A 22,002-nucleotide genomic window follows, 5' to 3' on the forward strand; every position below is an offset into this window, starting at 1 on the left:
TTAATCTTCCAGCTTGTAAACAGAAAAAAGAATTATATTCTTATTCTAAAAGTTAATAAAAAATATCAGTTTCTAAGCCCACGCTCTTAATAATAAAGGTAATCAGGGCCGTCTTAACAGCATCACAGACCCCTGAGCAAAGTAGTGCACTGGGGCCCTTGTTTTGATTGGAAGACAGAAAAATACATAGGAATCAGAAACATTGTGAGCCCCTATGCTCCTGGGGCCCCCGGGCAGTGCCCATCGTGCATATACGTTAAGACGGCCCTGTACGAGGGTTGTTCTTCAGAGTGATGCCATAGGGGAACTATTTTTGGTTTCCAAAAGACCCATCCACATGAAGGTTCCAGAAAAAAAACTTTTATTTATTTAGACCTGTAGCAGGCGCCATACAGTAAATAACCAGGAAGAGATTGTAATTAATTTGTGAAATACAAATAGGTTATGATTTAAAAATGGATTCTCACTGCTTACAATAACACAGGCTATGTTCTGGCTTTCTTAATCTGCATAATGTCCTGCTTGGTAGCCTACCCCATTAAAGACTTCAGTATTATTCTGCATATTAGGAAGTTTTTCAAACCACAAATTGCCCACTTCATATGCAAAGAACCCTTCCCAGAATGAAATGGTGCTTTGCTTGAGTCATTGTCCTGCTCCACTGACAGACTGAGGAGATTGTTCCTCCCCCACAATATGCAGCTCTTCAATTCAACTATCGGGGGGGGGGGGTAAACTTTAACATTATACAAAGTTATTGTCTGTTTTACCTGCATTTTTTTTTATCATTCTTTAATTTAATATTGTTTCTTCATCAGTATGCTGCTGCTGGAGTATGTGAATTTCCCCTTGGGATTAATAAAGTATCTATCTATCTATCTATCTATCTATCTATCTATCTATCTATCTATCTATCTATCTATCTATCTATCTATCTGAAGCAATAGTTCTATGAGGAACCCTACCACCCAGTAAAGAACCCTAAACTTCCATTAAATAATAATAATAATACATTTTATTTATATAGTGCCTTTCCCATGATCAAGGAACCAGCACTTAGTCCTGACTAGGGTTGCAGGGGCTGGAGCCTATCCCAGCAAGCATAAGGTGTAAGGCAGGAACAATCCCTGGGCAGAACACCAATCCCTAGGCAGGACACCTGGGCAGGACACCAGACCTTTACAGGGTTGACACACAGGCACTTCCTGTAGGGCCAATTTAGTGTCACCAGTTCACTTAAGCTGCATGTCTTTGGAGTTTGGGAGGAAACCCATGGAGACACGGGGAGAACATGCAAAGTACACACAGGCAACCTCAGGGCACTAACCCTGGTCTCCTTACTGCAAGGCAGCAGCGTTATCACTGCACCATTTTGTCCAACAACCGTTCGAAAGTATGGTGTCACCCAGAAATGTTAATGTTTTAATAGACATTAACACATTTTATTATCCACATACCTGTAACTTGATATAAAAATATAGCCAAGACGACTCCAGGATGCTGCGCTTAATACACTTTTCCAGTCATCTTCTGTTCAATGCCTGCGTTCTTTTGCCCATTTTAACATTTCCTTCCTATTTGCCAGTTTCACATAGGCCTTTTTCTTTGCAACTTTGACTTTAACGCCAGCATCCCAGAATCATCTTTTTCTCTGTTGCAGATGACACTGGTATTTATCGTGTATTTAAAGAAGAAGTCAACTGAGGACCTCTAAGGCATTTGTTTCTCAAACTTCTAGTGGACTAAAAAACCAAGCTAAGATTCACACCGTCGATATAATGAGGATTTATTTATTTTTTAGGTGGGGATCCCAGGAACGCACCCAGCCTTGGCCTGACTCACACATACTATCTCACAGAGACAAAAAAGTAACCGGTAATGAAACAGAAAAATTAAAGAATCTTTTACACAATAGTAAATTAAATATATACAACTAGAATGATCCCACCCCAGATCCACTTATGGGGATATACAATAAACACGAATTGAACAATAACAAACCACTAACAAAAACCACACACTATGAAGTCCATGGCCAACTGATGAAATGAAATTATGGAGGTAGGTAGTCCAGAGATCAGCACGCTGTACATGAATGTAAAGATCAGTCCTACCGGTATTTCCCGATGAGACGATGATGTGTGAATGAGATCAGGAGGGCTTCTTTATTCGCAGGATGACAACAAATCCTCAGACAGTCCTCATGCAGCAGGAAGACACCAGACATTCCATACCCCCAAAACAGGAGACGATCCAGGACAAAACGAGAATCCACATCAAAACGGGAAGGCAAACAGACAGGCAACTCCAGACACGAAACTTTTTCTTTTGGCTGCTCGCGTTAGGGGTTGCCACAGCGGATCATCTTCTTCCATATCTTCCTGTTCTCATCATCTTGCTCCTTTACACCCATCACCTGCATGTCCTTTCTCATCACATCCATAAACCTTCTCGTAGGCCTTCCTCTTGACTGGCAGCTCTATCCTTAGCATCCTTCTCCCAATATACCCAGCATCTCTCCTCTGCAAATGTCCAAGCCAATGCAATCTCGCCTCTCTGACTTTGTCTCCAAACCGTCCAACCTGAGCTGACGCTCTAATGTACTGTTTTCTAATTGTGTCCATCCTCATCACACACAATACAAATCTTAGCATCTTTAACTCTGCCACCTCCAGCTCTGTCTCCTGCTTTCTGGTCAGTGCCACCGTCTCCAGCCCATATAACATAGCTGGTCTCACTACCGTCCTGTAGACCTTCCCTTTCACTCTTGCTGATACCCATCTGTCACAAAAAGACTTTTCTCTTTGTAGAACTGGCCTCCTTTTAAATGTCACGCCAGCCTCCTAGTCCTCAGCAGCCCCTGCACCCTCAGCAGACAACCAATCCAAGCCACTGCAGGGACTGCTGGGAGTTGAAGTTTCATTCCCCAGTAGCACCGCTACAAACTACAGATTCTGATGTTCTTCTCCTCTTACGCAGTTGTGCATCTCAGCCTTCCCCTGTTTTTCTGTCCTGATCAGATCCATTTTGCCCTCTTCTGTCAAGACAGTAATAGACACCTTTGTCTGTCACATGGAGTAGCCTTCATTCTATAAAAAAACAAAAAAAAAAAAACAATAGACTGACACATGTCCTGAGAAAGCTATTTCACTGAGGCCATGTTTGAACCCAGAACTGAACTTTTGGAATGCCAGGACCTTGCAACCCAAGTGAACAAAATAATAGGTGTCAGCAGAAAGGCTTTTCTAATAACCAGTTAGCATTTATCCATCCATCCATCCATCCAGGGTCACGGGGGTCTGCTGGAGACAATCCCAGCCAACACAGGGCACAAGGCACAATTAGCATTTATACATGACTAATTAAGGAGAAGCTTTGGGAGTTTACTATTAGGACACTGAAGATTGGCCAGCCCAGTAAGGGGCTTGTTGTTCGAGGTCTCCAGGACTCTGACTGTGTCTGCTTGTCTGACTCCTTGTCTACAATCTGGCTGTGGTTCTACAATTAGATGATGGACAGACGTTATTGCTTTTCATTTAAGTTAATTAGTTTTTACTTTGTTTTTCAAAGTATTTGAACAAACCTGTATCCTCATACGTGATAGTTCTGTATTTAGTGAGTGGTATCATCTATTCTCCCATTTTGCCCTGGGAGTTGTTGCGGAGGGTGGCACGGTGGCGCAGTGGGTAGCGCTGCTGCCTCGCAGTTGGGAGACCTGGGGACCCGGGTTCGCTTCCCGGGTCCTCCCTGCGTGGAGTTTGCATGTTCTCCCCGTGTCTGCGTGGGTTTCCTCCGGGTGCTCCGGTTTCCTCCCACAGTCCAAAGACATGCAGGTTAGGTGGATTGGCGATTCTAAATTGGCCCTAGTGTGTGCTTGGTGTGTGGGTGTGTTTGTGTGTGTCCTGCGGTGGGTTGGCACCCTGCCCAGGATTGTTTCCTGCCTTGTGCCCTGTGTTGGCTGGGATTAGCTCCAGCAGACCCCCGTGACCCTGTGTTCGGATTCAGCGGGTTGGAAAATGGATGGATGGATGAGTTGTTGCGGAGGCCTGCGCCTGCACCTGGTGAGGTGCACTGTGTAAGAACAAAGTCATTTGTACCATTGTGTTGTATTTCTGAAGTGGCCATGATAGACTGGCCATCGATCTCTGTGAACAGGATTATTTGTGTTCTGTTTTGTGTATTGTATTGACCCCTCTTTTTGACACCCTTTGCACACCCAACCTACCTGGATGGGGGTCTCTCTCTGAATTGCCCTTCCCAAGGTTTCTTCCATCTATTTTTCTGTAAAAGTTTTTTTTTGGGGGGAGAGGGTTCTTCCTGTCATATTAGAGAGTCAAGGCTGGGGGGCTGTCAAAAAACAGTTAAAGCCCATTGAGGCATTCCTTGTGTGATTTTGTTGTTGTTGTATAACAGAAACGTAGCAACCAGATAGACACACAGATACACAGACACTTGACTTTTCATTAAGGTGGGTATAAACTTAACAGGCAGTGTGCCCTCTAGTGGCACAGCTGTAAACCACAGCACTGATTGTTCACTAAACCGAGTGCATCCAGCAGGGAGCGCACACTTAAGGGAATACAGTCGACCCTTGATATACGACCAGCCTGACATGCAAACAACTTGATTTACGACTAAAATTTTAGTTTTGATTTACGACCAACATCTTGCATTACAACCTGAATACGGTCACGTGTATCCGTTTGCGTGATTGTAAACAAACAGCCAAGAGCGTTCATAAGCGTCAGTCGGAGCCCAGATACATGTGTTTGTTGACGTAATTTCGATCAGTGCAGTGATTTATATAATTTTTTTCGATAATTGCTAAGGAAGGAAGAGAAGGTAACGAAGGTAAAGAAAGCGATCACAATCAAAACGAAGAAGGAAATTGTGTGGAAATATGAGATTGGCGTTCATGTGACCGATCTCGTTAATATGTACAGCATGTCGAAATCCACCATCTCGACAATTTTACAAAGAAAAGATTTGTATAAGGAGACTCCTTCCAAACAATAACCACCTTCCACTTCATTCTCCTCCTCCTCCTCCCTTCCTGCAGCCCAAAGATGTCAAATTAAATGGTGAGTACAGTATGAAATTGTTGTTTCTGGTAGGGTAGACACTTTTTATAACTTTTTGGTTAGTACATTAGAAAAATTATTGGTGTTTTGGTAAATTATGCACATTATACAACCCTTTTTTATTATGAAAAGGTTAAGTAAGTGTTGCTGTGAGAGGTTCGGAACGCATTATGGATATTTCCATTATTTCTTATGGGAAAAATAGTTTTGACTTACAACCAACTTGAGTTACAACCAGCCCTCGCGAACGAATTGAGTTCGTAAGTAAAGGGTCCACTGTATGTTCATTACAGGTTGCAGCTTTTACTAGACCAAAAGTTTATATATATAAAATCCAACATCTGTCTGTCTGTATGTCTGTCTGCTTTTCACGAGAGAACCACTTAACGGATTTAGATCTGTTCTTTTTCTGTAATTTGCTTGAACATTCTGGTTGATTTTGCAGCTTCTCTCATCGCACTAAGAATCACACTTCGCTTGCTGTTCCGATTTATTTGCACGAATCTGAGAGAGAGGCTGTGCGCCGAGGGGAGGGGGGGCGATGCCCTCCTCACTCACACGGCAGCCTCCGTTTCAGTCGCTCTACCTCTCGCCACGTGTTGGAGCGTACCTTGCCTCCGCTTACCTAGCGATTCCTGTTTTTTCAGCAGACATTATCATCTACACATTGTTAAGGACTAACATTTAACGTTTTTCTGAGAGAGAGATCAGAGCCACATGTGTTTTAGAGGGTAGCTGCTGATTGCTAGATATATCACGGCCATGTGCTTTTCTCCTCATGCAGGGGACACTCTCCTGTCAGAGCTGAACACGATCAGATATACAGCGGCAGCGTTTGACATGAGAGCGTACCTACCTTCTGCTTGGCCAGAATTACATTTTTCTATTTTTTTAACATAAATACATCATCTGTTTATATCTCTCCCTGTTTTCCCACTCCATCCAGCTCCTTCTCTAAGTTCTCACCAGTCACATCTGCGTTTGTTAATCACCTGCTTTGTAAGATGAGGCCGACTACTTGTGTACTGGACCCCATCCCCAGCACACTTCTTAAATCCTGCCTTCATGCCATAATCCCGACTGTTACAACAATAATAAACTCATCCCTTGACACTGGCTCTGTGCCGCTCACTTTTAAAATTGCTTCTGTAACCCCAATGTTAAAAAAGTCTGGTATTGATGCTGACAATCTTAACAATTTCCGGCCTATTTCCCACTTACCTTTCCTGTCAAAAGTTCTTGAGTGTGTTGTAGCTTCCCAACTCACCAATTACCTAACCTCTAATAATCTGATGGAACCCTTTCAGTCTGGTTTCAGGGCGCGGCACAGCTGTGAAACTGCTCTGCTACGAGTAACCAATGATCTGCTTATGGCAGCAGACTCAGGACAAACCAACATATTAATTCTATTAGACCTCAGTGCAGCATTTGACACTCAGGTCAGACATGACATCCTACTGTCCAGAATGGAGAACATGCTGGGTATCTCTGGCACTGCCCACCAGTGGTTCAAGTCCTATCTGACGGATAGGCAAGAGTTTGTTAGTCTTGGCAACAGCAGGTCCAGCTCAGTGCCAGTCACACAAGGAGTCCCTCAGGGCTCTGTCCTCGGTCCTCTTCTCTTCTGTATTTATATGCTTCCCCTTGGCCATATTATTTGTAGCTATGGACTGGGTTATCATTTTTATGCAGATGATACTCAACTCTATTTCAATGTTAAAAGTGGAACTTCATCAGAGCTTTCTCAGCTCACAACTTGCCTCAGTGAAATTAAAACCTGGATGGAGCAGAACTCTTTAAAATTAAATTGCAACAAAACTGAACTCCTGCAAATTGGGACTAAAGTGCAACTTAATAAAATGAGCTCCTTCCCAGTCCGTCTTGGCGGTGATCTCATCAGACCTGCCTCTTCTGCAAAGAATCTTGGTGTCATTTTTGATTCCTCCCTCTCTTATTCTGCCCACATAAGTCACATTAAGAAACTTTCTTACTTTCACCTCCATCACATATCCCGTGTTCGCTCCTTCCTCTCCTTTTCTAACACTGAGAAACTTGTCCCTGCTTTTATCACATCCAGCATCGATTATTGTAACTCGCTGCTGGCAGGTGCCCCTTCTAATCTTCTATCACAGCTCCTGCTTATTCAAAACTCAGCTGCAAGAGTCCTTACACGGACCGGTAGCAGTGAGCACATCACACCCATCCTGCTCCGTCTTCACTGGCTCCCTGTGTCTTACAGGATTGAATATAAAATCCTACTAATAATATACAAAGCCTTAAACGACCTCACGCCAAACTAAATCAGTTTCCTTCTCCATCACTATGTGCCTGTCCGCCCACTAAGGTCCTCTGATTCTGGTAATCTTGTTGTGCCCCTCACTAATCTACACTCCATGGGTGACAGCAGGGTCTTCAGCTGTATAGCGCCCAGACTCTGGAATGACCTACCAACATTAATCAGGTCAGCTGACTCCATGAATTCTTTTAAAAAACAACTTAAAACTCATCTGTTCAGGAAGGCTTTTAGCTCTACTTGACTTTATTACCCTTCTTTGTCAATGTGCTCATGTAACCTGTGTGCGTGTGCGTGTGTGTGCGTGCGTGTGTCTGTGTGTGTGCTGGACCATCAATTATGTTGTCTGTTAGGCTTTTTCTCTGAATTTACTATCTTACTCTTCTTTATTTATTTATCTGGTTTGTACAATGCTATATAGTGTGTAGTCTGCTGTTCTCTTTTAAACTCTGTGAACTGTCTTGAGCATGGGAAAGGCACTATACAAATAAAATGTATTATTATTATTATTATTATTGATTTTTAAAGTTTGTCCTGTTTCACTACTGCATGGGCGGAGCAGCGGGGGGCAGCTTGTATATATATATATATATATCTATACTAATAAAAGGCAAAGCCCTCACTGACTCACTCACTCACTCACTGACTCACTCATCACTAATTCTCCAACTTCCCGTGTAGGTGGAAGGCTGAAATTTGGCAGGCTCATTCCTTACAGCTTACTTACAAAAGTTAGGCAGGTTTCATTTCGAAATTCAAAGCGTAATGGTCATAACTGGAACATATTTTTTGTCCATACACTGTAATGGAGGAGGCGGAGTCACGTATCGCGTCATCACGCCTCCTACGTAATCACGTGAACTAAAAACAAGGAAGAGATTTACAGCACGAGTCACACGCGGGAACGAAGGTAAATGACGTTAATTTTTGACTGTCTTTTAATACTGTGTAACCATACATATTAACACATGTGCAATTAAACGTGTGCATTTACGGGGTGATTTCTCAGGCTTAAAAGCTCGCCTTTTACTAAAAAGGTAAATGCAAAACTATTTTCAATCAGTTTATTGAAACGCTCCCGTTAAGGATTGCAATAACATATTCGCGAGATAAAAGAACGAAGTAGGGGGAAATGGAGGAAGAGCCGCAAACAGCGAAGAGCAAAAAATTAATTAAACAATTGAGAACGGAGCGAGTTAAGCATACAAGCATGTTCATAAGGGAAACAAAGCACGGTGTAAAACGTAACTTTAAATTAAGTTTATAGAAACGCTCCCGCTGCGGATTGCAATAACATATTCACGAGATAAAAGTTTAATGAGAACACACGAGGTATAAACGAACCACACGCCGTGGCGCAACGTTAGGGGCAACAGTTTCAACCATTCTATGATCTGCTTCTCGCAACTGAAAGACGGCACATGGCGGATGTTAGCCGACTTGCTGACCGCAACGTTAGGGGCTTCAACTATGGCGCTGACGCCACATCTCAGTGCCAACACTTTGCAGACTCTACTTAAAAGATACGCCCTCCTCACTGGACAGTTAAAAAGACCAATCAAACTAACGATGACATCAAGTAGTACCCAATCAAAAGTAGGAAAGGAGGCGTCTTCATAAAATGCGTGTGGGATGATTTGCATGAGACGCTGCTTTAAAAAAAAAATTATAAAAAAAATACGGGATAAATCCCGTCCAGTATTGATTCAAAACGGGACGCGCAATTTCATTCTCAAACACGGTACGATTCCGTATTTTAAAGGACGGGTGGCAACCCTACAGTGCCAGGTAACCACCCATACAATCACATTGTGATTCAGACTAGGAATGCAATGAATGTAATTACCCCGATCTACATACAAGGCGAAAGTCTTGCAACATTCAAAGATGATGGTTTGGGATAAGTACACCATACAACATAAAAGAGCTTATGAAGCCTTGAACCGAAAAAAGCAAGATCTCAGAGATCGTAAAAAAAAAAATAGGAGGTAATGTCGTTTGTTTCCTTTTTTTTTCATAACCTCTTTAACACACTACTTCTCCGCTGCGAAGCGCGGGTATTTTGCTAGTATATATATATATATATATATATATATATATATATATATATATATATATATATATATATATAATGTGTTTATGTATATATATATATATAATATATGTGTTTATGTATATATATATATATATATATAATGTGTTTATGTATATATATATAATATATGTGTTTATGTATATATATATATATATAATATATGTGTATATGTATGTATATATATATAATATATGTGTATATGTGTATATATATATATATATATATATCTATATATATATATATATATATATATATATATATATATATATATATGACAGCAACACTCATAACAATGACAACACAATTAAATTGACAATCATGTTACGTTATTTTTAAAATGTTTCCTTTACTTTTTCATAACCTCTTTAACACACTACTTCTCCGCTGCGAAGCGCGGGTATTTTGCTAGTATATATATATATATATATATATCATTCCATCCAGTATCCAGCCTGCTATATCCTAACTACAGGGTCACAGGGGTCTGCTGGAGCCAATTCCAGCCAACACAAATTTATATATACGTATATATATATATATTGTGGCCCACCAGGCTGGCAGCGCCAGCTGAACCCAACTCAGACAAGCGCAGGACACAAGTTCAAGGCACACCAGTTTTTATTTTCTTTTTCTCTTGTAGGAAAAGCCTTCCCCGTTCCCCCGGGGTATAACACAGTCCAAGCACAGCACAATGCACAGACAATAAATTTCTTCCTTTACTCTTGTCCTTCTCCTCCTTCACTCCTTGGGTCAGGCTTCGTTGCTCTTCCTCCCGACTCTTGCTCCTTTTATAAGGCACCTGGAAGTGTAAATATAATGAGTGCCCCAAATGACAGACAGGACATGACTTCGAGATAAGACGGAAGGTGTCAGGGGATGGATAAGAAGAAGCTGGAGGCCAAGAGCAGTTCTATCCCCTATACATTAGGTGGCAGTGGTCCGCAGAATGTGTCCCAGCTTGGACACCTGCAGGGCTTCATGGGCAATGGAGTTGGGGGAGGATTACCCTGGTCCTCAAACAATCCTGAAGTGTTCCCCACAACTCATTTCAGGTCATTAGGAGCTCTTCCGGGCCCAGTATAAAAGGAGCTTGACGTCTTATCTCTGAGAGTCAGAAGGCAGTGGGTAACACTCAACTAGGGGTGGAAGGAGAGAAGAAAACTTTATTGTTTGTTTGGTTTTTGGGCTATATTTCATTATTTTGATTCTTGTTGGATTAAAAAAATCCATTATTTCAACCCGTGACTGTGCTGGGTATTAATTGTGTCCCCTACTGGTGAACATATATATATAATATACTGTATATATATATATATATATATATATATACTGTATATACAGGGTGGCCCATATTTATGTATATGACGTTTCACAGGCTGTAGCATTTAAACTACTGTGCTACTGTACTGTGGCATGCAAAAGAGTTTGGGCACCCTTGCTTAAAATGTGAAAAGTTAAGAGAGAAGAAGGTGAACTGATCACCAAAAGGCATAAAGTAAAAAAGGACACATTTCTTTAATATTTTAAACAAGATTACATTTTATTTCTGTCACTCACAGGTACAAAATACCAAAAAAATGAAAAGGGCCTGAAGCAAAGGTTTGCACTCCCGACATGGTCAGTACTTAATAAGACCCCCACCTTTGTCAAGTATCACAGCTTGTAAACACTTTTTTTAGAGTCTTTCAGTTCTTTTCTCCCATTAGTCCTTGCAAAAGGCTTCTAGATGGTGCAGACCTATAAATATCTGGGAGTGCAGCTGGATGATAAATTAGACTGGACTGCCAATACTGATGCGCTGTGCAAGAAAGGACAGAGCCGACTATACTACCTTAGAAGGCTGGCATCCTTCAACATCTGCAATAAGATGCTGCAGATGTTCTATCAGACAGTTGTGGCGAGCGCCCTCTTCTACGCGGTGGTGTGCTGGGGAGGCAGCATTAAGAAAAAAGACGCCTCACGTCTGGACAAACTGGTGAGGAAGGCAAGCTCTATTGTTGGCATGGAGCTGGACAGTTTGACATCTGTGGCAGAGTGAAGGACGCTCAGCAGGCTCCTATCAATTACGGAGAATCCACTGCATCCACTGAACAGTATCATCTCCAGACAGAAGAGCAGCTTCAGCGACAGACTGCTGTCACCGTCCTGCTCCACTGACAGATTGAGGAGATCGTTCCTCCCCCAAACTATGCGACTCTTTAATTCCATCCAGGGGGGTAAACGTTAACATTTAACATTATACATAGTTATTGTCTGTTTTTCACCTGCATTATTATCATTCTTTAATTTAATATTATTTATTGTATCAGTATGCTGCTGCTGAAGAATGTGAATTTCCCATTGGGATTAATAAAATATCTATCTATCTATCTATCTATCTATCTATCTATCTATCTATCTATCTATCTATCTATCTATCTATCTATCTATCTATCTATCTATCTATCTATCTATCTAATTCTGCAAGATTCTTGAGCCATCTTGCATGCACTGCCCTTTTGAGATCTCTGTACAGATCTTCAATGATGTTTAGGTCGGGGGACTATGAGGGCCGTGGCAAAACTGTCAGCTTGTGCCTCTTGAGGTATTCCGTTGTAAATTTTGAGGTGTGTTTCAGATCATTATCTTCTTGTAGGCCCCATCCTCTTTTTAACTTCAACTTTTTACAGATGGTGTGATGTTTACTTCCAGAATTTGCTAGTATTGATTTGAATCCATTGTTCCCTCTTCCAGTGACATGCTTCCTGTGCCACCGGCTGTAACACAACACAACACAATCAAGTTCACACCTCACAAGAACTATAGCTTAAAGTTCAGTTCACACAAATTAAAATGAATAAATTTACGTTCATAGTTCACCATTTCAGTTTTGAACCAGTTCATGTGCAGTTCATTTTGTATTTTTCAAGGAGTGAGAATAAATGACCCACAAGTTTACTTTTTTCAATTTTGCATGCCTTATCTTAAGCTATTGCAGTGTTCTTGAATAAAATACAATAATTATGAAGACTTTTTTTATTTAAATACACTTTATTGAGTTCTACCCAGCAACAAACACCTATAACCATATATGCTAATATTCTCTCTGTCAAAAAAGAAATTAAATAGATACAAGTATTCATATAAATGACCGCTTTTCCAACCATGTGACACAAACGGTGACTGTGGACCAGCATGTAGGTGAGCTAACCGATTTACACTGCCGGTCAAAATTCGCGTCACATATTGCATGTCCAATGGGGAAAAATATCAAGTGGCCTCGCGAAGTCCAACGTTTTCCTGAAAGCGAAAGTGGAGCTTCACCTCATGCTCGTGTCAGCGGGGGTGCAGCTTAAGCACAAGAAGGCAGTCACAGATGGTCCCGATTTGATTTTATGTTATTTTTTCTGAATAAAAATAAATGGCAAAAAATTGGTACAAAATAAATATTTGTAAAAATCGACTATTTGTGCTTATCCGAATACTGTACTCGGATTCGGCTCCACCCCTGCATTACAGGGTAAGGCAGAACGTTTAATGTGGACCTAAACCCGATTGAAAATGCCACCTAAAACTGAACTCGCTCACATTAAAGTTCTTCACTTGCAAAGACGTTACGTTAAGTTGACCGTTCTTAGAAACGTGAATGCGCTCTTTTGAACTACTTCATGCACAGCACTGAACTCAACACAAGACAAGACAAGCCTGATTGATCCACCCAATGCTTAATACTTGGAGACGCGTTCCTTTTCCTGGAATTTTGTCCCCTTTGTTCTTCAAGCACACCTTTGCACATTGGGACCAAAAAGTTCCATTTTGACTTCATCAAGCCACAGGACTTGTTTCCAGAATGCATCAGACTTGTTTAGATGTTCATTTGCAAAATTCAGGCCCTGAATTTTGTGGTGAGGACACAGGAAAGGTTTTCTTCTCCTGACTCTACCATGAAGGTCAAATTTATTCAGGTGTCACTGCGCAGTAGGACAGTGGACCACCACTCCAGAGTCTGCTAAAACTTCATGAAGGTCTTTTGCAGCAGTGGCGTAGCTAGGGGCGGGCGGAGGGGGCGGTCCACCCATGGGCGGCATATTTTTAGGGGTCACATTATTGACCAAAAGGCTCAGTACAATTCGTGTGTAAGATGCAGGGTTCGGAAAAATATCACTCATGAATGAAAAAATCAAAATTCTCGGATTTTTATCCACAAATGCTTCAAAAATCATTTTCAGACTGTCCTTCTGTGATGGCATCAGACACAGCAGTTGAAATTTATGAGGAAATAACAAAAATAAACATAAACATTGCTCCAATAATAATTTCTAGGAAGATAAACAACTAATTTACAATTTGTAATTTAGTTTTGTTATCAATACGAATGCGCTCTTGCTCTGCGCAGAAAACATCCCCACCTATGACTTGTACACTACACTGGTTCTGGTTTTCGCAGCATAATTATATTAAACTAATAATTAGAACACGGCTTATCAGTGCGTCTATACTATATTCTTGTCTAGTTGATGCTTATAAATAATTATATATGAAAAGTTATTGCTGTTTCCCTATATATGAATAAATCTATGCAAAATTTATCTTAATTTTTCCCTATACGTCATATTAGTTTTCTATTTAAATCGGTTAATATATTCGGATATGTTGGAGGGTGGCAAACTGAAGCACTGCCCCGAACCCGAGTGTCACGAACTCGAGCTACGTACGCCATTGTTTTGCAGTCAAACAGGGTTTTTATTTACATTTTTAGCAGTCCAACTAGCAGTTCTTTCAGAAAGTTTTCTTGGTCTTCCAGACCTCAACTTGTTAGCTTCCTGTTAACTGCAATTGCACAGGTGGTGAACCAACTGAGGGGAGGACAGGCTGCAGGGATCTGTGGTCTCCGGGGTGAACTTCTCCAGGCTGGTGGTAAGGCTGTCCTCCTGCCATTGCAAGCAATCTTTGCTTCCATTTGGGAGACTGGCATCATCCCAACTGACTGGTAAACGGGACTTGTCGTCCCTATCTGGAAAGGGAAGGGTGATCGCCTGGATTGCGGCAACTACAAGGGGATAACACTGCTCTCAGTGCCGGGTAAGGTCCTTGTTAGGGTTGTCCTCAAGAGGATCTATGACCACTTACTCACCTACCAGCGACCGGAACAGTCTGGTTTTACGCCTAAGAAGTCTACCATCGACCGCATCCTGGCACTGAGGGTTCCCATGGAGCGCAAACGAGAATATCGGCAGAGTTTCTTTGCAGCCTTTGTCGATTTCCGTAAAGCGTTTGACTCAGTTGATCGAGCTGCCCTGTGGGTTCGGTGGGATCCCCTCGCGGTTGCTGGATATCATGGCCGGCCTTTTACACCAGTACTTTGAGTGCTGTGCAGAGTGGAGGCAGACCCTCTGTGTTTTTCCCAGTTGATTCTGGGGTTTGTAAGGGGTCTGTTTTTGCTCCTACCCTGTTCAATGCTTGTATGGCCTGGGTGTTGGGCAGGATCTTGGGGTCCAGTGGTTGTGGGGCATCTGTTGGTGCAGAGAAATTCACTGATCTTGACTTTGCTGACAATGCTGTGATCTTCGCGGAGTCAATGGAGGGTCTGATCGGGGGTCTGGAAAAACTGAGTGAGGAGTCTGAGTGTCTGGGCTTGTAAGTGTCCTGGTAAAAACCAAGATCCAGGCCTTTAATGACCTCTTGGGCATGGCCATCATCAGTGTGTCTGAGAGTGTCGACCTCATCGAGAGGTTTACTTACCTCGGCAGTGACATTCATGTTTCTGGTGACTCTTCCTATGAAGTCAGTAGACAAATTGGGAGAGCATGGGGGGTCATGAGGTCGTTGGAAAGGAGTGTATGGTGATCCCGATATCTATGCAAAAGGACAAAGATCCAAGTCTTTAGAGTCCTGATGCTTCCTGTCTTGCTATATGGTTGCGAGACATGGACGCTATCCAGTGACCTGAGACGAAGACTGGAATCCTTTGGTACTGTGTCTCTCTGGAAAATCCTTGGGTACCACTGGTTTGACTTTGTGTTACTCATGGAGTCCCAAATGAGGCACATTACCTGCATTGTGAGGGACAGTCAGTTACAGCACTTATGGCCATGTGGCACATTTCCCCAAGGGTGATCCAGATCACAAGATCCTCATTGTTGGGGATGCGAGTGACTGGACCAGGCCAAGGGGAAACCACATAACACCTGGCTGCAGCAGATAGAGGGTCATTTCCAGAGGGTGGGACTGGACCGTGTCTCTGCCTGGGGGGTTGCAAACCAGGATCCCCGAGTTGTTTCGGCGTGTAGTTGGTGCAGCAACGCTCTGTACCAGTGCATGCTCCCCAACCTGACTTTGACTTGATTATGAACTGAGGAAACAGCCACCTGAAAACACTTTCCTATTTTCTTCTCACTTTCTCCTGCTTTGTGAGCAGCTGCTTAGAGGAGCCCATGGCTGCTGATTGTTGGGACAAGCTGTGAGGAGTCAGAGAATTTATACAGTGTCATAGATGGCCGGGGTCCTTATCCGGCCGGGACACCTCTTCCTTGAGGGGACCGGGGGAGCAAGTATGGACAGAACAATACTTTCCCTGAGACACTAGATGGCAGCCCCCATGGGTGGCAGTGGTGCCTCGGATTCCCGCATGGTTCCATGGAAGATGGAGTTCTCCACAACCCTCTTGGGACCCGGGGGTGCCGCCAGGGGGTGCTGTAGTTGTTCCTGAGCACGCGTGGGAGGTTCTTCCACCACACCCGGAAGTGGAGCTGGAAATGGGTCATCAAACACCTGGAGCACTTCCAGGTGGGCTATAAACAGAGCCAGCAGATCTCAACCTCACCAGGGTCTCCTCAACCTGCTCCTACTCTCGCTACAAATCACAATGTCATCAGCAAACATCACAGTCCTACAACACTTACGTTGGGCTCTGTTGTTTGTAGGCATGCTCTTGAAAAGTTGGGTCCCAACCTTTGATCACTGTGTGTTTTACCACGCTTATATTAACTTCACCTGTTTGTTGTCTGGTACAAATCTTGTAATCGATATTTAACCCACTTCCTATTGTCCAAATGACTTGAAATTTTGCTCACTTACTCACTTCCAATGACAATACATGTATCAATAATCAGTTTCACTAATTGATCAAGGAATCCATGTTAATTAAGAAATGAAACTTTCATATGAAGAATAGTTCAAGATTTCACAGATAGATAGATAGATAGATAGATAGATAGATAGATAGATAGATAGATAGATAGATAGATAGATAGATAGATAGATAGATAGATAGATAGATAGATAGATAGATAGATAGATAGATAGATAGATAGATAGATAGATAGATAGATACTTTATTAATCCTGATACAAAAAACAATATTAAATTAAAGAGATAACAATGCAGGTATAACAGACAATAACTTTGTATAATGTTAACATTTACCGGTGGAATTGAAGAGTCGCATAGTGTGGTGGAGGAATGATCTCCTCAGTCTGTTAGTGGAGCAGGACGGTGACAGCAGTCTGTCTCTGAAGCTGCTCCTCTGTCTGGAGATGATCCTGTTCAGTGGATGCAGTGGATTCTCCATGATTGACAGGAGCCTGCTGAGCGCCCGTCGCTCTGCCACGGATGTTAAACTGTCCAGCTCTATGCCAACAATAGAGCCTGCCTTCCTCACCAGTTTGTCCAGGCGTGAGGCGTCCTTCTTCTTAATGCTGCCTCCCCAGCACACCACCGCATAGAAGAGGGCGCTCGCCACAACCATCTGATAGAACATCTGCAGCATCTTATTGCAGATGTTGAAGGACGCCAGCCTTCTAAGGAAGTATAGCCGGCTCTGTCCTTTCTTACACAGAGCATCAGTATTGGCAGTCCAGTCTAATTTATCATCCAGCTGCACTCCCAGGTATTTATAGGTCTGCACCCTCTGCACACAGTCACCTCTGATGATCACGGGGTCCATGAGAGGCCTGGGCCTCCTAAAATCCACCACCAGCTCCTTGGTTTTGCTGGTGTTCAGGTGTAGGTGGTTTAAGTCGCACCATTTAACAAAGTCCTTGATTAGGTTCCTATACTCCTCCTCCTGCCCACTCCTGATGCAGCCCACAATAGCAGTGTCGTCAGCGAACTTTTGCACGTGTCAGGACTCCGAGTTGTATTGGAAGTCCGATGTATATAGGCTGAACAGGACCGGAGAAAGTACAGTCCGCTGCGGCGCTCCTGTGCTGCTGACCACAATGTCAGACCTGCAGTTCTCATGACGCACATACTGAGGTCTGTTTGTAAGATAGTCCACGATCCATGCCACCAGGTATGAATCAACTCTCATCTCTGTCAGCTTGTCCCTAAGGAGCAGAGGTTGGATGGTGTTGAAGGCGCTAGAGAAGTCTAGAAACATAATTCTTATAGCACCACTGCCTCTGTCCAAGTGGGAGAGGGATCGATGTAAGATGACGCTAGTAACGGATAGAAATATTAAAGGAAGTGTTCAAATATTGATTACAAAATTATACTAAAACAAACCTAAGACTAAAAAGTTGAAAATAATATATATATAAAAAACTTTTTAAAAACCAGGCTTATATTAAGTTAAAAAGTGTACTAAAAAGTAAAAACTAAGTCTCTCATACATCACTCGTAAAATAAAAGCGTGGGCGCTTTTCATCAATCAACATTCAAAAAGTGCCCAAGCTTTTATTTTACGAGTGATGTATGAGAGACTTAGTTTTTACTTTTTAGTACACTTTTTAACTTAATATAAGCCTGGTTTTTAAAAAGTATTTTTTTATTTAAAAGCTGGATTACTCTTGGGGCACTACATTGGTTAGCATTGCCGCCATGTGGGTTCAGATCTGCGCCTGGTCGCTATTATTATGGAGTTTGCACGTTGTGTTCATGTCTGAATGGGTTTTTACTGCCGGTACTCCATTGTGCTTTGATGGACCCAGCACCAGTTAAAGAGTTTGCTCAGGCCATGCTGCCAGGATAGGAATCAGCTCCCCACAACCCTGGGCTGGATAAGTGAGATGTAAAATGGATGAGTGGATAAAGTAAAACTGAATATCTTCTTCTATAATACGCTACCATGGCTGTCCGTTTGTCTGTCCAGGATTTTAAATCACCTGTAGCTCGCAAACCGTTTGACTGTTTGACCTAAAATTTGGTACACATAGACTACGTGATGTCTACTATCCACTTTCGGGGTGATGATTGACCTCCAAGGTTATTCCTCTTTTTATTTTTATTTCATTTTATTGTAGAATCAACTCTCGGCAGCCTGTGCTGCGCATGCATACGGGCGCCGTTCTCCACCTTCGCCGTCACTTTCCCTACCTCTTCATTTCTTTAATCATTCTTGAGGCAGATTGAAGACTTAAGTGCCAGCTTAAGTGAAAAATTAAAGAAAACATAGTAAGTAATTGTAACACAGACACTGACTTAATCAGTTTTAACTTGAAAAGATGCCAGCGAAAGAAGAGAAGAAGCGGGCCGCTAGGGTGGAGATAAGAGGAGCTGCTCAGGAAGCAGCAAGTGCATCAATGTCTGAGCAAATGAATGGTAAACCTACAGAGAAAGAGGAGGAAAACTATAAGTCAAGTGTATTCACTGCATGTTATTGTGCAGTGTGTCGTTACTGGTTCTATATATTTATATTGTAAGTTTACTCCACTATTAAACATGAGGCACACATCCTGGAACCGTAACAACGTCTCGCTACAAGGCGGTATAATGAGACTGACGGTCACATCCCAGTAAGCACTCTTCAGGCCCACACTGAGTCTGAATCAAACCAATTACCCCCCCCCCCCCCTTTTTAATTCTGAAGGGGGTGCCTATTCAGGTCAAAGAATTGATGAAATGCTCCTATTATTATGCTGAAATGAAAAGGCCGGAGGAAGGCAGTGGACACCTGATCTGCCTGCTGTCAGGAGCGCCTTTTGTTTCTGCATTTCATATCTGAAAATATCCCTGAGGTGTTTTATAAAGCAGGTGCGACAGCCTCGGGGTTGGCAGTAGGGAGGGTCTGGCGTGGCAACATGGGAAACAAGCAGACTGTGTTCACGGCGGAGCAGCTGGATGCCTACCAGGTACAGTGGACTGGCGGTGGTTTTGGTGGGGGGGATAAGGGTGTTTTTTAACGGGACAGGAGGGGGGCAGCAAATCAAATTCCAACCTGGTCAGTTAATCAGTATGCCAGTGAAATGCATCTCTGCAAACACACGGGCGACAGGTCACTGGCACATACTAACAGACCTTAAACTTGGCAGACTCAAGCTGGTTGCCTCATTTTTCAAATCCACACATTGTGACGTCTTTCCTAAACTGGAATGCTTTTGAGTTGTATTTGGTTTATAAAAAGTTCACATATGGCTTAGTGATCTCTTTTAAATTACATGTTGAAATGTTACATATTTGGTTTAATTACATTTTTTGATAGCGTACTTCTCATGCACAAATATAACAGTTAAAGAACACAAAATGTCATCTGTTCAGAATAATCGTGCATGCACAAGGCCACATTGTTGATGTTAAACTATGCGGTTCAACATGGGACTTGGAAATATTGACAGGAAAATCTCTTTGGACTTTACTGTTCATACTTCTTTTACATTAAGGTGATTAAATGGCATGATGACACAATGGTAGTGCTGCTGCCTCGCAGTAAGGAGACCCGAGTTCACTTCCCGGGTCCTCCCTGTGTGGAGTTTGCATGTTCTCCCCGTGTCTGCGTGGGCTTCCTCCCACAGTCCAAAGACATGCAGGTTAGGTGCATCGGCAATCCTAAATTGTCCCTGGTGTGTGCTTGGTGTGTGTGTGCCCTGTGATGGGCTGGCGCCCTGCGTTGACTGGGATTGGCTCCAGCAGACCCCCATGACCCTGTAGTTAGGATATAGCGGGTTGGATAATGGATGATTACTTGTCATTTCTTTATAAAATTGCATTGTGATAAGTCCAGTAATATGTGATTGGGGCTTAACATAGGAGAGACTGGCCTAGTCACTGCCTGTGTGTCATCTGCATGTTCTCCAGGGGTCTCTGTGTGATTTCCTCCCATATCCTAAAGACAAGCAGATTAGATCAATGGGGGATTTTACATTGGCTCTGTGTGGGTTTGTGCCCCACAATGGACTGGCATCCTCTGCACAATTGGGTCCTGCTTTCCACCTGATACTACTTAGATAGGTTCCAAAAATTAAATGAAGTGGGTGTCGTAGGTAGATATGAAAGGCACTATGTCATGGATGGTTAAATAAATATGAAAGGCACAGCGTAAAAGCAGAAAATGTTCTTACTGTTCACATCACCCACCTTTCTGACTTGTGAGAAAGCTATATGTAGATGCCCATGTCCAAACTAATCTCAGCTTGGCCTTTGATACTTGTCAATAGTCATTCAAAATGATGGCTTCACAAAACAAAGTTAAATCTGTATAAACAGGTGGCAAGTCACCTCTGGGCATCAAGGCCTCATTTGCATGTTGAAATTACGAGCGTCTGTTTCAGTTTCACGTTTACTGTGAGCTTCTTCATCAGGGCCATTTGTGCTCCTCCTACGCTTTGTTGCATTTTCTCTTTCTCGTCTTGCCTTTCGCTGTTCAGATAATGCACTCTGTCTGCAGTGGTTTTTCGCTTATCTTTACTCATAATAGACATTGCTTATTGCTTTAAGATGCTAATTTGAATTTCAGCAAAGCTGCTTTCACCTGTAAGTAAACTTCCTTTAATTGTAACAAAACTGGTTTAACCTGAAAAGGACAGAACCCAGATACAAATACTGAATCTTCTTCTTCTTTTGGCTGCTTCTGTTAGGGGTTGCCACAGCGGATCATCTTCTTCCATATCTTCCTGTCCTCTCTCACCACATCCATGAATCTTCTCTTAGGCCTTCCTCTTTTCCCCTTGCCTGGCAGCTCTATCTATAGCATCCTTCTCCCAATATACCCAGTATCTCTCCTCTGTACATGTCCAAACCAACACAATCTCCCCTCTCTGACTTTGTCTCCCAACCTGAGCTGACCTTCTAATGTCCTCATTTCTAATCCTGTCCATCCTCGTCACACCCAATGCAAATCTTAGCATCTTTAACTCTGCCACCTCCAGCTCTGTCTCCTGCTTTCTGGTCAGTGCCACCATCTCCAGGCCATATAACATAGCTGGTCTCACTGCCGTCCTGTAGACCTTCCCTTTCACTCTTGCTGATACCCGTCTGTCACAAATCACTCCTGACACTCTTCTCTACACACTCCACCCTGCCTGCACTCTCTTTTTCACCTCTCTTCCACAATCCCCGTTACTCTGTAGTGTTGATCCCAAGTATTTAAACTCAGTCAAATATATACATATATATAAATACTGAATATGCAGTGTATATGCTATATTTATATCCATCCAGCCATCCATTTTCCAACCCGCTGAATCCGAACACAGGGTCACGGGGGTCTGCTGGAGCCAATCCCAGCCAACACAGGGCACAAGGCAGGAACCAATCCCGGGCAGGGTGCCAACCCACCACAGGACACACACAAACACACCCACACACCAAGCACACACTAGGGCCAATTTAGAATCGCC

At 42.7% G+C, this 22,002-nt stretch overlaps 1 protein-coding gene across 1 annotated transcript in view; it reads left to right on the forward strand.

Moving 5' to 3' along the window:
• The first annotated feature begins 19,221 nt into the window (after positions 1–19,221).
• cib3 (calcium and integrin binding family member 3) overlaps positions 19,222–22,002 on the forward strand; it is a 50,097-nt gene continuing 47,316 nt past the window's right edge. Inside the window, exon 1 of the mRNA XM_028814705.2 lies at positions 19,222–19,518. Within this exon, the coding sequence (XP_028670538.2) occupies positions 19,468–19,518 (51 nt within the window). The 5' untranslated portion in view covers positions 19,222–19,467. The remainder of the gene's footprint in view (positions 19,519–22,002) is intronic.

This window comes from Erpetoichthys calabaricus, chromosome 12 (genome assembly GCF_900747795.2).
Source record: "Erpetoichthys calabaricus chromosome 12, fErpCal1.3, whole genome shotgun sequence".
Lineage (NCBI taxonomy): Eukaryota > Metazoa > Chordata > Cladistia > Polypteriformes > Polypteridae > Erpetoichthys > Erpetoichthys calabaricus.